Genomic DNA, 16,875 nt, shown 5'->3' on the forward strand with positions numbered 1-16,875 from the left:
CTGTTGTATGACCTCAAAGGGTCCCAACCGTTTGGGTCTCAATTTCTTACACCCTCCCTTAAACGGCAGTCCTTGGGTGGATAGCCACACCCGGTTTCCCACCCTTATGGTTTCACCTTCCCTCCTATTTCTGTCTGCTTGTTTCTTATATGCTTCTTTGGCTTTCTCCAAGTTGAGTTGGAGCTGCCGGTGGATCGCTTCCATTTCTTCCACAAAGTGTTCCGCCGCTGGTACACTCCAGTGCTCCCCTCCTTCTCCTGGGAATGCTCGAGGGTGACACCCATAATTGGCCAGAAAGGGACTCATCCCTGTGGACACGTTTTCCGCGTTGTTGTAGGCAAATTCTGCCAGAGGTAACTTATCTACCCAATCAGTTTCTCTGTCTTTTACATAACACCTCAGATATTGTTGCAAAACCCCGTTTGCCCTTTCTGCTTGCCCATTTGTTTCTGGGTGCCTGGCGGTGGAAAAACTTACCTCCACATGCAACAAGCTCATTAGTTTCCTCCAGAACCTGGAAGTAAATTGTTTCCCTCTGTCGCTCAAAACCCTCAAGGGGGCGCCATGCAACCTGAAAATATGCTTTACAAACAACCTTGCGGTTTCTTCTGCTGTGACTGCATGTGAACAAGCTATAAAATGGCACATCTTAGTTAGTAGATCTACTACCACCATGACCGCGGTTTTCCCTTTGGATTTTGGTAGATCGGTCATAAAATCTATGGATACCATCTCCCATGGCCTTTCTGGGGTGGGTAAGGGTTCTAATAACCCTGCTGGCGCCAACCTCTCTCCCTTTGCTCTTTGGCACCTGTCGCATCCCCTGACATACTCCCGCACGTCTTCCCTCACCTTGGGCCACCAAAACTCCCTGGTAACCAACCGCATGGTCTTGTGCTGTCCGAAGTGCCCCGCCGTGGGGCTGTCATGCAACTGTTTGAGCACCCGCCCTCTTAGTTCCCCATCTGGTATGTAGAGTGCCCCTTTGTAATATAGTTTTCTGTTCTTTTCCTCAAAACCCCCTGTGTTCTCACCTGTCTCCCTGAGTTCCCTAAGCTTTTCTTGGGCATATTCATCGTTCTCAATACCCTCTACCAGTTCTCTTTGCCCCACCAATGCCGCCCCACAAACCCAGTGGTCCTCAGAGATGATATGTCTTTCTTCCGCTGCTCCTTCCCCCTCTAAGTACTCAGGTTTTCTGGAGAGAGCGTCCGCTCTGACATTCTCTGCCCCTGGCATGTAGCGAATTTCAAAATTGAACTTGGAGAACTCTTGCGCCAATCTTACTTGTCTCTGGTTCAGTACTCGGGCTGTCCTCCAGTATTCTAGATTTTTGTGGTCTGTCCGCACTTGAACCTTGTGTTGCGCCCCAATCAACAGGTGTCGCCATCTCTTGAACGCTTCATGGATGGCGAGTAATTCCCTGTCGTACACGGTATAGTTCCTCTCGGATTTGTTCAATTTCCTCGAGAAGAAGGCACACGGTCTCCATTCTGACGTATCTTGTCCCGGCTGTAGGAGTACGGCGCCCACCGCTCTGTCAGACGCGTCGGTTTCCACTCTCATCGGCTGCTGCAGATCCACGTGTAAGAGTTGTTCTTCCGAAGCAAACGCCCTCTTTAAACTTTCAAATGCTCGCTGCGCTTCTTCCGTCCAGACAAATTTCTTCTTACTGCTGAGACAATCCGTGATGGGGGCCGTTAAGTGGGCAAAGTTCTTGATGAACTTCCGATAGAAGTTTCCGAACCCCAAAAACCTTTGCACATCTTTCTTAGTTTTCGGTGGCCTCCATTCCAGTACCGCTTGCACCTTGCTAGGATCCATGGCCAGCCCCTTGTCTGACAACCGGTACCCTAGGAATTCCACCTCTCTGGTGTGAAACTGACACTTCTCCAGTTTTACCCACAGCTGGTTTTCTTGCAGTTTGCTCAGTACCTCTCGTACATCTCGCACATGCTGCTCTTCATCCTCTGAGTACACCAGTACATCATCTAAGAACGCAGCGCAGTTCTTGTAGAGCAGTGGTCCTAGGACGTGGTTCATGAATGATTGAAACACTGCCGATCCCCCCTGGAGGCCGAAAGGCATAACGCAGTACTCAAAGGCCCCCAAGGGGGTGAACATAGTGGTTTTCCACTCATCTCCCTTTCTCATACGTATCAGGTTATACGCCCCCCTCAGGTCCAGCTTGGTAAAAATTTTCCCTTTTCTCACCCGGGTCAGAAAGTCATCAATTCTGGGCATAGGGAAAGTCACGGGTTCGGACACTGCGTTTAGGGCCCGGAAGTCCACAACCAATCTTGGTTTGTCTGAATTTTTTTTGTCCACAAAGAACACTGGGCTACCCCCCACCGCTCGTGACTCTCTGATGAACCTACGCTTGAGGTTTTTGTCAATAAACTCCCTTAACTCCTGCCTCTCCCTGTCTGACATTGCATACACCTTGCCCACTGGCAATTGTGCTCCTGGGAGTAAGTTGATTTGGCAGTCAAAGGGCCTGTGCGGGGGTAGTTTATTTGCTTCCCTTTCGCTGAAGACGTTGGCAAAATCTGCATATTGTCGTGGTACCCTACCTTGATCCGTTGCTTCTATCTTTGCTAACGTGGCCTGGGTACCTACTTGGCCCCCCTTTTCCGTGCAGTGTCCCATACAATGTGCTGACCCAAAGGAAACCACTCTCTGATGCCATCCCACAAGCGGATCATGCAGCGCTAGCCAGCTCATCCCCAAAATGATGGGCGCTCCTCCCAAAGTGGCTATATTAAACGCTATCAGTTCCGTGTGTCTTGCCACCCTCATTGTCATGGGGACAGTCTGCTGGTTAACTTCTCCTCCCAACAGCGCCCTCCCATCAATCGTGGTCACCTGCAGGGGATTTTTTAAAGGGACGGTTTGTATCTGGTGTGCAGCTGCAAACTCCTTACTCATAAAGTTGCAGGAGCTGCCTGAGTCTAATAGCGCCTTAACCTTTAGAGGGTGTCCGTTTGCCAGCTCTAACAACACCTCTATTACTAGCGCTGGTCTTGGCGGTTCCGGCGTGGGCACATTCACTGATCCTTGGCCTGGCTGCTGTGCCCTGATGGTTCCAGCCAGGCGTTGGCTTTTACTGACTCCTTAGCTCCCTCCTCCTCCTCCCCAACAGCTCCCGCCATTCCTTGCCATTCCTTTCTTTGCGGACAAACCCTGGCAAAGTGACCTGGCTGTTGGCAGAGAAAACATTTCTTGGCGCCTTTCCCCTCCTTCTTCCGCCCTTCGCTGGGGTTTGAAACTGCGCGCGCGCGTGCTGTTCCGATTTCCATCGGCTCTGCTGGCTGGGAAGGCTGCTCTGGAATCTCTGGAATGCGGAAATCCCTCCAACGCTCCTCTTTCCCTTCCCGCTTCTCCAGGGCTCTGGCCTCCTGGCGTGCTCCTATGGCCAGCGCGGATTTAGTCAAATGGTCCATAGACTCTGCCCTGGGCATCCGGGAAAGTTCATCTTTTACTGCCGAAGACAATCCTTCTTCGAACAGCATTTGTATCGGTTCCGCAGACAAATCCCAACTTAATTTATGGATCAACATGGTGAACTCAGTCCAGTACTCACGGACAGATCGGTTCCCTTGCTTACACGCCATTAACTGTCTGCGCGCCACTCCCTGCTCAATCTCACTGGAGAACATCAGATCCATGGCGCGGAAAAACTTCCTTGTGTCCTTTAGGACCTCGTTATTGGCTGCCATCAGGGGCCTCACCCAGTCTCTCGCCCCTTTTTCTAGATGGCCAATCACATACCCCACCCTCGATTCCTCATCAGGAAAATCATCAAACTGCAGATTAAGGGCATATTGCATTTCTGTCCTAAAGGCTTGATAGTTCCTGGGATCACCCCCAAATTTCTGCACCAGTCCCGGCACCTTCCTTGAGACTTGGGTGGCTTTTCCCTTCTCTGCATCGTGAGCCCTCCTCTCCTCAAGCCTAGCCGTTTGCAGGGCTAACTGCATCTCCAACATCCTGTACCTTTCTTCCAGGTTTGGAACGGCTGCAGCTGCTTCCCCTTCGCCGGCTCCGGTTGGGTTGCTCATGATGCCTCTCCTTGCACAAGCGCTTTCAGGGACTGTCGGATTGCTGTGATGGGACAATGAGCTACTTGTGCGTAAAAGGGTTAGTCCCTCGGAGTTTGCTTAACGTAGCAAAGCTCTGCCTTGAGCGGAGCCCTTGGACATGGCTCCGTCAGTCACTGGTAGAATCCGACAGTGGGCGCTTGCGGAAACGTTTCCAGCATAAAAGCTGCTTGACGGAAACGCGTCTCCTAGATTCCCTGCGTGACAGCTTCCGGCGAGGGGTGGGGGTCGCTAAAGGGGGCCTCGATACCTCCTCACTGTTCTCACTGGAAGTGTCCCAGAGCCTCCCCTCCGACTTCCTGTCCCTGGAAGCTCCTGCTCCCCCCCTACTGGTTCCCTCTTCTGCTGCTGAATCTCTTCTATCCTCCTGGAGCCCTCCCACCACCTGTTCTTCCGATGGCAGTTCCCTGACAACTGTATAAATATAGAACAGATTAAGAATTGTAAGTGTCTGAGAATTCAGTTCAATCAGAACTATACCTGGTCAGGGCATTTGGATTCCATAAGGCTCTCAACCCTACAAGTAATCATAGCCATATTTACCTTTACTCGCTACTGAGGTGGTAACCTGGTACCCCCTGCACTTAAGCTTTTTGGGGGAAAGGTAATCCCACAAGCGGTATATGGTGCAGAAGTGTGGGATTGGGAAGATGCTGTCAAACTGGTTACCCTTCAAAACTGCTTTCTGAGGTCATTATTGGGATCCCATTGTCATGGTGAAATTTGTACAGTAATACCTCATGTTACGTCCGCTTCATGTTACGTTCTTTAAGGTTACGTCCCGCAGTGACCCGGAAGTACCGGAAAGGGTTACTTCCGGTTTCGCTGCTCACGCACGCACAGACACGCAAAATGATGTCACGCACATGCACAGAAGCGGCGAATCGCAACCAGCGTGCACAGATGCGCCGCTGTGGGTTGTGTTCTTTTCATGTTGCGAACCGGATTCCGGAACGGATCCCGTTCGCAACCAGAGGTACCACTGTACTTAATTTGAATCTTCCAGGGTTCCCACTGCCTTGCTTCTGTACTGGTAAAAATAACATATACCAGATACAATGTTGCCCCAAAAGTGTCATTCGGAGCACATTTCTAATAGATCTGTACAAAGTGTACAGAATTTACAAGTGTCAATTCCTTATAATCAAATATGGACAAATTTCCCAGGGTTCTACTGATTTTCTTGGATCCTCAGAATGATTCTTGCTGCTAAATGTAAAATGCAGATTCTCTCCTATAGTTTTTGATAGAGCTGTATGCAACTCATGGCCCTGATGGAGGAGGAAAAGGGTGTCTGTCAGGCCAACCCACACCAGGCCAAGCTGGGCACCATCTGCCCAGCTTGGATCTGGTTCCAAATTAGTTCAGGGGGAGGGATAATGCTTAATTAATTGTTTAAAACCCCAATTAAACATACAGCAGGCAGGGAGCACGAGGGAAGGAGGCATTGCCTCTCCTTCTCCCCACTCACAACTAAGGGGGTGCAAGTCTGTGGGTTGCTGCTTTGCAAGTGGCTTTCCTTCAGCAGCAAGATTGATGCCTCCACAATAATCCTGCAGGATAGTGCTTCAGGCAAGGGGCATCACTGGGCTCCTACCGTCTCCTGGGATGATGCAGTTTTTGACCAAGTATGTCTCAGCCTTTCAATAGGGTTTTCCAACATGATGCCTGCCTCTCCTTTCTGCTTGATACCTAACAGTCCTGGATCACTCTGGACCACCCAACCTGACCTGCAGCGATCCATAACTATCTCAATCCAACTCAGGCAACACCTAAATCCTGCCGAATATGCCCAGTTTGCCTCGGGGAAATCTGATGCACAACCCTAGCTTCCAAATTAATATATAAATAGCACACTTACTAGGATTCCAGGGGCATGCGTTTTGACCTCTGCACACTGTTCCATCTTAGTCAAAGCTGTCTGCTTCACATCCCTATCAGATCCTAAAGGTGGTAGCTTTAGTCCACCTCTCATGTAACGTTTATATCGCAGAACATCTTGCATAGGAACCAGGCTGTAAGAAACAAAGGTTTGGCAAATTTATATTAAGGAGGTGAAAACTCAAAGCAAGGTAGTGATGATAAACACAGCTCTTATTGTGCCTTAATTATTTTTAAGTATTTTCCAAAGCATTATTCATGCTGTTGACAAATAAACCGTGTACGTTGCATCAAAATGTGACTGACAGAACACTGAGATCAAATTCCTTAATTTTAATTTCATCATCTCATTCATCTTCCCAGTATTGGAAGTATGCCCCCACGATCTTTAATGGGGATTTCTCCCAGGTAGGTGTGGATAGGATTGCAATCTCTGTCACTATATGTATATTACTGAATTTGCTGAAACTTGTCACAGATACATGTGATATATGTGAACAAAATCTCTGATAAAGCCCTGTAGAGACGCTGAAAAAAAGAATAGGAAAAGTGTGGTTAGCTGTCTAAAATTAAAGAAAAGCTGAAAGGACCACTGTATTCAAGCTTAGCTTAAATTTAATGTGGGTTTTCTCCATCAGGAAATAGGCTATGAGAGTACACATGACTCACAAGAGCACAAGATACTGCTGTACCAAGTTATGATAGCTGAATGCTATTTGCTTGTGAAAGGAAAGGAGGTGGAGCCTGTCACCTTCTTCAAACATGCATTTAGTGGTATGAAGAAGGAGGAGACTACAATTAGGATTATGCCTGAAGATCTATGGACTGGACTATGCAGTTTTAAAGAAGGAATGGGATGTATATTTTCAAACATATCTCAGCAAAGCACATTTTACTATGATCAGAGAGAATAAGAGTGCAGTCTTATGCATGTTTACTCTAAAGTCAGTCTCACTAAATTCAATGGGTCTTATTCTCAAGAAAGTGTGCACTGAATTGCAGGCTGAATTTAAAAAATGCTGCTGTTCTCTCCTAAGCATACTATGTGAAAATGAAAACATCAGTTCTAACTGTGATTGGAGTACCCTGGGAAAATAATTCGCTGTGATTAACGCTAGGTATGTCAATCAAAATGAAAGGTCCCTACATATCTCTACACACATCGCCTCTCAAGCTCAAAGCTGGACATTTTGCCAGTCAGATTGGTTTCACTTTATCAGAGAGAAAAAAGATGGCCATGCATTTTCCGGACAGAGAAGGCTACAGAGTGACTCAGAAACCTATGAAGTCTTGGTGCCTGTGGGGCAGCTCAATCGGTGGAGCATGAGACACTTAAACTCAAGTAGGGTTGCCTGGTGGGGGTAGGAGCAAAGTTCTTGAGCTTTTTTTAGTTCTGCTCAAAGTTGTTGAGCTTTCCTCCCGGACATTTAAGTGATTTCTACCCGGGCACTATTTCCGATGGCCAAATCTCCTCTATGTCTGGGAAATTCTGAACACATGGTGACCCTAACTCAAGTTCATGGGTTCAAGCCCTGTGTTGGGCAAAAGATTCCTGCATTGCATGGGATTGGACTAGAAGACCCTTATGGTCCCTTCCAACTCCATGGTTTTAAAACAAAAATGGGGTTAAATCTTAGGGAAAACAATTTGAAAATGATCTTCAAAGTTCATGGAGCTGGTCAAGGTAATTACTTACCAACTAGAAAGAGTTAAGCATATAATTTTTATAATGTAACATACAGTCCCTTTTTAAAAAGATTGACAAAACATTATCCACAGAGGGCTTCATATTAACATAATAATGAAATTATTTTGAAGACATTGGAGAGGCACTGACATTTTTAGTATTATATACTAGAGGCTATTAATAACCTGTAAAATGCATAAGCATGAAGGAGAAATATGTAAGGTGTATGCTCTGAACATCTATTAGCAGAATGCAACTATGCTATGATGTGTTTAGGCATTAAGAAGACTTAATCTCTTCCTGAAAAATTATTAAGTCTTTGTAGCCCCTTCTTAGCATTTTCTTTCTAGAATACTAAGAAGCTTGTGCATAAAATTCTGAAAAAAGCAAGTACACATGCAAGTTCTTTTGCAAATGACTTTTATAAGTCCTGCATCCAATCCAAACTCTACATTTTTATGTTAGCCAGTTAAATCAATGTTCAAACCTTTGAGATTCACTTCTCCTCCAGCCTTCAATATGGGAACAATAATATATAGACAACAATTTACAGGGCTGCTGAAAAGTGTGTGAAGTGTTTTGAACCCTCTAAATACTATGTATTGTTATTTATTATAGCTCTCAACTTCATTCTTAGCTAGTTGATATAGAATTGAGTAACTTGAGATGATGCCTGAACTTATTCTGATGGATATCACAGTGTATCACAGAGTCAATTTTCAAATGTCCTTTCCCATCACTTATTTATTTAACCTTAGCCCAAGGGCTAGCAAGCAGTATCAGCAACTTTTACTTAGAGAAGACCCCTGACAGGGTCATAATAATCTAACAGCTATACGTCTTCTAAGGAGTCCTCTGCAGCCAAGCTCCAATGGACTCAAATGCAACTACTGCTATTCCTGAAAAGCTAGTTTTCACAAATTAGTAGAGTTTATATAAGTATTCCACTATCATATGTGCCAAAAAGATCCAGCTTATAAGAAATTGTTACTTGGATCTTAAAACACTTGTTTTGGTGTATATGCCTTCAAAGCCATTGAAATCTTCCTAACATCCCACTGTTGAAAGACATTCAAGTTTGTATTTCTATTAAACTTTTCAACAGCACACAGGTTTTCTGTGGATGCATACCATGGTGCCAATATGTAAAGGCATGCATTTTATGTTTCATATTCGGTGCACTCTCTCTTCAAAATACATTTGGCTCAGGGAAGACGCATTTTGTAGACTTTTCATTAGTTGAAAAAAAAAGGAAAATTGTCACTTCCCCAAAGAAAACTTGACCTGTCTGCCAAAATGATGCAGAGTCTGTCACTCTTCATCAGAGTAACAGCTTGACAAGATTATCTTTAAAGTAGCTTTCGCTTTTCATGCCAAATGGTTGTGTGTATCAAAACAAAGATGGCTGTCAATATTCAGTGTTGCTTTAAGCAACAAGATATGTAGATAGATGGCACAAATACATAGACCTCAGGTGTGCTCTGAGTCTCCAAAGAAGAAAAACAAACAAAACTTTAGAACTACAGAGATGCTACAGTGCTAAGCAGTGCTGTCCCACAATAGGACATATTTCACTTTGTCCCCATCACAGCATTTCTAATTCTCCCTTTGCTCTACTGTTTTTCTCTTCCAACCAATCAGTCCTCTTCCGTAACTACCACTGCTTCTTCACTTCCTCCTACTGGCCAGTTTAAAGGCCCCTAGGGATCATCATAGTCCTACCATTACTTTCCCCTCCTCCTCTGGGGAGGAGTTCCAGCATGTGTCAGTCCTTGCATGTGACTGAAAGTGGGAGGAAAGGAGATTCAAGAGACTGCTCCTACAGAATTGCCTTACAGTGGACTTCATCATTCACTTCCTCGATCAGCCAAGAAACGGCTCTTGAACTGCTCAAATGAGCTACCTGCAGCTCCTGAGCTAGTTGGGCTTTTCAGTCCGTACAAATGACCAGTCAACCCAACATGGTATGAGAATCATTGATCTAAACTGACAACCTTTCAATTGCTACTCAGCACAAGATGCTGGAATTGATGGAGAGTGTTTTGACAGATGTGGTTTGCTTGCTTGCTGAATGCTTCACAGAACACCATCTGTGTACAAATAATACAAAGGCACAAGTCAGTGCTTTTCATCTTAGAAATTATGATGCTAAGCATGAATTTAACATCATCTGGTGTGGGGTGTAGTGCACCCACGACATGAATGCAGAATACCCTGGAGAATATACTTTCTTTCAGATATCACACTGAAAAGACCAAAGAAAACTTTTAACATCTGAAATATCTCCGTTAGTCATTCACATCACTTAGGCACGTGCATTTACAGCAACAAAGTCCGTGAACTTTTACTATGCATATTGTTCCCCATCATGTATACTAATGCACTTCTGCTGCAGCCACTCTAGGTAGCATAATACTTTTAAAAGTTTCACTTCCTGCAGAAGTTTGGGGTGTGTGTTTGCACATACAATGGAGAACACCAAGCATATTAAGAACCTAAGTCTTGTCATGGCAAGCACACGTACAAAGGTGTCCTCAGCTCCAGTTATGCTAGTATTCTGCTGCTCTCTTCCCTGGACATGTTTGTGCAATTTAGCAACTATGCTCACAGAAGCTGAATACTGGATTTAATAAGGTAGCATCAATTCTTAAATTCCTTGATTGAAACATTATGTGAAAAGATTGCAAGTGCACAGTAGTGTGTGTATCATAAAGAGATTAAGCACAGTCATATTTGAGGGGGAAATCCCTCAGCCACCTTAAACAGTTAAGTTAGTTACAGTCCACACCATTTCAGATTTTAAAGAATATTCTTTGTCTCCCTAGAAATCAAGAGAATTTGCCACCCAGTGAAAAGTGTTCATTTCAAAGAAAATGTAGCCCTGATTGGTCCAACACTAGAACTCTGCTAGTTCACAGCGTCGGCACAACGTCTACAACAGCAACAGGGAAAACCAAATGGCAATTGTTTTCCAGCTGTTATTAAGGAGCAAAATTTGAGAATAAGAACAAATGCAACCTGTAACAAAAACTTGCAGTGTGGAGTGTTAACTTTTCCTATCCGTCACTATACACTAGCAGTACAGTGGTACCTTGGTTTAAGAACAGTCCTGTTTAAGAACGATTTGGTTTACAAACTCCGCAAAACCGGAAGTAGTGTCCCAGTTTGAGAACTTTACTGAACGGAATCCGAATGGTGGAAGGGCACCGGCAGCGGGAGGCCTCATTAGGGAAAGCGCGCCTCGGTTTAAGAACAACTTCGGTTTAAGAATGGACTTCTGGAATGGATTAAGTTCGTAAGCCGAGGTACCACTGTATAAGCTTTTACATATGCATTGCTGCAGCTTACACATGTTCAAAATGTGAAATTTTAAAGTGAAATCTATTGCTGTTATTCCACTAGCTGTTGACCCAGTGGAGGCATCAGTTGATGTAAGAGAAGGGGACGCAAATTCTGCCCATTCTTCCTTCTACCTGTGACCCTAAAATCTTTTACAAAGTATTGGGGGACCCTGCAGAACAGCCTTTGCTGGGGGAGGGGAGCTGCAATGCACTCCATACTGCAATATTACAACATCTAATAGGTTCCTTAAAATTCTGTGTGTAGACTACATGAAAGGAAAAAAGTTAATGCCAGTGACACTTATTTCTGGAATATTATAGAGTGCAGCTATTCAGCTCTGACAAATTTGTCTAAATGATCAATTGTTTCTGTGCATATGTTAATCTACGCTTTAGCTGTAGAATGCCACTGTTGATTAATTCTATATTTATTTGCCTTTGATGCCTTGCTATGTGTTTATAATCTGTTTTGCAATGTCCTATATATGTTTCCTCACACCGAATATCACTTTCATGCACACATCTGAATGACAGCGTATTTTTTTAATAATTAGAGGTTATAAAACTGGGAACCACTACAAGCTTGTGATAATTAGATGAAATAAACCCTCCATGATGGGAGAAACATTTTTTCAAAAGCTTTTCATATTCCAAAATTGTCACACAATCCACGTGTTTGCAATAATGTACAATATTCTTACAACGTTCAGTGACATCGTTTAAGCTATTATGGAAGACTGTGAAGGCAATGGCGTGTTAAGTTATCAAATACTGGGCAAATATTTAAGGTTCAATACCATTTTTTTTCCATTCAAGGGGAATAAAGAGTCAGGAGTTTCTGTTGCTTTTGCAACACCACAAAGTTAAAAAATAGAAGGCACAAAATGTTTTAGATTACCTATAGCCTGCTTCTATCCACACAGTTCCAAATAATAATAATAATAATAATAATTAATAATAATAATAATTTATTTATACCCCGCCCATCTGGCTGAGTTTCCCTAGCCACTCTGGGCGGCTCCCAATCGAGTGTTAAAAACAGTACAGCGTTAAATATTAAAAACTTCCCTGAACAGGGCTGCCTTCAGATGTCTTTTAAAGATAGGATAGCTGCTTATTTCCTTCACATCTGAAGGGAGGGTGTTCCACAGGGTGGGCGCCACTACCGAGTGGCCAAACAGAAACTAATGAAATAGAAACTAATGAACAGAAACTTAAGTTTCTAGAATGTCTACTTCTCACAGGCCCATATAAGAACAGCGTAAATAGTTGGGCCTGATGAACATTTACTGTTCCCAATCCTAATCCTGTGAAAGCCATCTAATTAGATTTTAATTTGATCCTGACTTGTTTTTAGGAGGTAATTTAATTATTGTTTGATTTTATACCAATGTTATATATTTGATGTTAACCGCCCTGAGCCCAGTCTTGGCCGGGGAGGGCGGGATACTAATAAAATTATTATTATTATTATTATTATTATTATTATTATTATTATTAAAATGACTTGAAAAATTACTAAAAATTATGTTGTGAGTTTCCATAGATTCCAGCTCCAGAGTCGGTATTACTATCACAACTAGGAGCCAGAATTTATAAGAACTTACAAGATATAATTAGGCCTATGTAGAAAACAGAGTACCTGCTATGCTCAAAGCTCAGCATCACATAGGAAGCTCTGTATAAATATAAACTCATTTTTTATCCCTACATACACTTACAGCCAAGAATTCTGTACAATATGTCTTTCCCGTCTGCAAAACAAAGATCAGTTTATACAATGAAAGGTCCAGTGTTCAGACCAGAAGCCAAATATCTTAGTACAAAAGGGGGTTAGAATGCTGTCATATATACCAAACGCTTTCCCAGCTCAATGTCACAAACTATATCGGTGCACCAACAAGAAGACATTACTTCCGTGTTGTAGCAAGAAGACTGCTGCAAATGTTTAGAATCAGAGTGGAAGTGGATTTTTTTTATGGTATAACCTCCAGATATACTGGATGCAATAGTCCAAAAACTATTAAAATTAGTGTATGCTTTGCCATGGGTCTTTTAATGAGAAGTGGATTGCACACTCTTGCTCCCCAAATTACTGAAATAATGCATGACTGAAAAACCACTTTGACAGATTAAGGAAGCAGCAACTCTGCCCCTTTAGTTATGAGCCATCTGCTGAACAGTTTCCCTACGTACAACATTTTTAAAATTAAACTGTCCCAACATATAACTACGCCCAAACATGCATTTCGAGAAAGCTTGTAATGTCTGCTATGTTGCATTGCAGACATATTTATTTGTGTACAGTAAGATGGCTGAAAAGTCAGCTTAAATTAGCTACTCTGCCTTGCATGAAAACAGCTCCTGATTAAAACTAAGCAAAAATATACTTACCACAATACTTTTCTAATTAAATATCCTCTTATCCATTTCTGAATAATCAGGACTGGCGAATGAAAAGATAGGATGTAATTGATTTTGGAAATTATCTTTTTTACCATTTCCATTTCTTCCTGAAATGTAGTTTCCTACAAACAACAAATAATGAGGATTTTCTGTAAACATACATGAAAACGTATTTTCCCCCAAAAAATAAACAAATCATGCACTTTTCTAACTTTATGTTATGGATCAGGCATACTGGCCAACACTTGCCCCCTTAGTTTTCACCAGTAAATATTATATTTCATACCTGATAAGGAACTGTCTTTATTTGAAGCTTGGTAATTGAGCTCACAAAAGATCATAAATCCCCCTATGATTGGATCGGACAGAAACAGCATTCATCCTTTCTGGAGAGTTCTCCACACCCCCGCTTTACATTTAGTAGTTAGCCAGTGAGGACAAGTATCACATTACTGCCCCCACCAGCAGAAAAGCAGACCGGGGGCAGGGATAATCATGTGACAGGTGCTGTCAGGGCTAAAGCTTCTAAATGTTACAGAAGAATCATAGAATTGTGGAGTTGGAGTCATCTAGTCCAGGCATCCCCAAACTCGGCCCTCCAGATGTTTTGGGACCACAATTCCCATCATCCCTGACCACTGGTCCTGTTAGCTAGAGATGATGAGAGTTGTAGTCCAAAACCATCTGGAGGGCCGAGTCTGGGGATGCCTGATCTAGTCCAATCCCCTGTAGGGATGCTATTCTGGGCCCCAGTTTAATACTCTCCATTTCTATCGGTTCTCTCACTCAGGTTTCTTACTGTGCCATGTGAACCGGGTCTGATTTACCAGGACCAAAGGACCCAGAAAGGGGTCCTAGAGGCAGATCTTACCATTCAGAGCACATCAGTCCAAGCATGTTTCTTTTGTAAACTAAGTGGTTTCAGCCAGCCTTGCATTTAACAACTTGCCTGGTATCCACAGGTGAGTAGGAATTCCATACAGGTGAGTGAGCATCATTCCTCCTCCACCAGTTGGATTTGTTTCCATTCTGGCTACAGAGGAAGGGAAGACAATTATCTTGTCTCTGTCCCTTCCCCGCCAGCCTGTTTTGCAGAAGGCATTTCATTTTTGCTAGTCTGAAACAAAGCTAACTTCATGTATTTCCATGCCAGATGTTAAACAGGGGGCTCTTTTGAAGCCAGAACCGAGGCACATGCTACTAGCATCTTAGCAGGCTAGTAAAAAGAAAAATGCAGCCTAGTCACATTTTGTAGGTATATTTTCAATGTTGGCTTCAATGAAGGAAGGCAATGTTTTTACATTTGGAACATTTCACTGAGCCAAGGAAAGAATCAAAATTGTGTAACTAAACAAAGACATGAATTCTAGTCCTAGCACCTGTGAAACCATTGTTTCTCCCATCTCTAAATGTTTCTGTTAATTCAAAACAGATAAAAATTCAGATGCTTTAAATTTATGAAAACATTCATTATTTTTAGGATTATCTGATGAACAATAATTGTAACTGCAAGCCATGATGATTTGCCACAATAATGAATACTTGCACACAGGGTTCCTGGCAGGCAAAGAACTTGGAATGCTCCATTGTGCTTGCTGGATTTCAGCTAATGGCTACAGATTATGATGACATACTTGAAGCTTACTATTCCTATGAAGGCACGCCTTAAAACAAACAACAACTAGATAACTTACCTTTCCAGAAGTAGGGCAAAAATCAATATAAAAGCTAGGTGTAAAGGGTTTATATTTTTCAGGAAGCCTCCAGTCTTCTATTATTTCCTCATCAGAAATAACATAGTAGTCCAGTGCCTTGAGTGAAAAGATGCTGTTAACAACAATATGCCTATATGCGATTTTCAGGCACAGGGGAGTGTTGAACAAGGTGAGAGCGATCAGATTAGGGCAGAAAGATAATGAATGCACATCTTCCAGAGCTGAAATGCTGTTATTGTGAAGATACAGAAGTTGCAGTCCTGCCATGTTTACCCAAAACATTGGGCCCGGAAGCTCTTCTATCTGAAACAGAATTGAAACACAATTTTTAAAGAAAGGAGAAAAGGGTAAATACATTGTGGAAAATGTAGTGTAAGTAACCTGTCAAACCAAAATTGCTTCCTCAGCCAAGGAAGTCAATGATCATCTGCATATTTTTATTTATATATCAAAGACAACACTCCCGGTCCCGAGATGCATGTGTGCTATGATGTGTGATTGAGATTCCCCCATTCACTTCAATAGGAGGGAGCAACGGAGTATCCTTTGGAGCAAGAGAACATGAGAATCTCAACTGAGTGCTTCAAAAGTAAAAGGTAAAATTCCAGCCTTCAGGGGGGGGGGGGAAATGTTGTGGAAATTAAGCAAACACTCCAAGTGGAAACTGGAATACTTTTCCCACCCGACTCCCACCATTATGAAAATGCTGACATCATTTTGGGCTCTTAATATCAACATTTCAGTATACAACTTATAGTTCTTCAGGCAGCTAATTTCATACATTACGTATTGTGAGAAATACAATTTTGGCAATGTTGAGAAGGCCACATTTCTATTGCAATAATGACCAGAAGAAACAGAGGATGTGGGGTTTAGCTCTCTCGCCAGCCCCACCTCTCACAGACAAACAAACACTCTCTATTGTTAGAATCAAAAATACTAAACGGTGGAAGTTCCTGCAGCATAAATTAAGCCTACACCAAGAACCTACAGGAACAAATACAAAAACTGGCTAGTTTCCCCAAACCATACTCTGTATGTTAATTTTTAAAAATTTGCTCACCTGGTTGTTATGAAGATCCAGTTTAATTAAATTAGTGCAAGACTCAAGTGCATCAATATTCACAATGAAATTTCCAGACAAATCACATATTTTAAGTGAAACGCAATACTGCATCTCTTTTAGATTGCATAAATACTGAGTGCGTATCCTGACCATAACGAGATTTCGCAGCTTCTTTGCATCTTTTTGATCAGCGGTTTGCCCATATTGGAGTAGCAGACTTTCAGAAGCAGAGACAAGGTATTTTGTAAATTCCTCCTCCATGGTTGTTGATGTCTTTTACAGTTTATCCATGAGATATCTAAGGGGGGGAGAGATTACACAGTAGGTTCCATTTATTCAGCTTTCAAAAGAAAACTTCAAGTACCCTAAGGAAATATCCAGCTGGTTGTGACAACACCCCCTGCTCTATTAAAGGACTAACAGCGACAGGGAAGGCAGGAGGGAAGAAAGAAATCTAACAAACTATTTGAAAACATGTAAGCAAGTGCAAAAATTCTGCTGTTTTTTCCATGTTATCACAATAACAGAAAACACTAAGGAACTGTGTCAATAAAAAAGGATAATGTAATATAAACAAAAACAGTGTACCTATAAGCTGGAAAGCATAGAGGCAAACACAATGAATTGTATTCTAGATCAAAGTGTTTTCTAGAAACAGTGCAAGACCTCTATATTCAGG

At 42.7% G+C, this 16,875-nt stretch overlaps 1 protein-coding gene across 11 annotated transcripts in view; it reads right to left on the reverse strand.

Moving 5' to 3' along the window:
• Positions 1-16,875, reverse strand: part of LRRIQ3 (leucine rich repeats and IQ motif containing 3) — a 60,553-nt gene that overhangs the window by 28,776 nt on the left and 14,902 nt on the right. For all 11 annotated transcript variants that reach the window (XR_013840378.1, XM_079982485.1, XM_079982488.1 and 8 more), the window contains 4 exons: positions 16,194-16,494; positions 15,110-15,433; positions 13,404-13,537; positions 5,962-6,115 (listed from right to left, as the gene is read on the reverse strand). Coding sequence is in view for 10 of the 11 variants with exons in the window: in XM_079982485.1 (XP_079838611.1) it covers positions 5,962-6,115; positions 13,404-13,537; positions 15,110-15,433; positions 16,194-16,457 (876 nt within the window). In the remaining variant the exon portion in view is untranslated. The remainder of the gene's footprint in view (positions 1-5,961; positions 6,116-13,403; positions 13,538-15,109; positions 15,434-16,193; positions 16,495-16,875) is intronic.

Source organism: Podarcis cretensis, assembly GCF_951804945.1.
Source record: "Podarcis cretensis genome assembly, chromosome: 6".
NCBI classification, from domain to species: domain Eukaryota; kingdom Metazoa; phylum Chordata; class Lepidosauria; order Squamata; family Lacertidae; genus Podarcis; species Podarcis cretensis.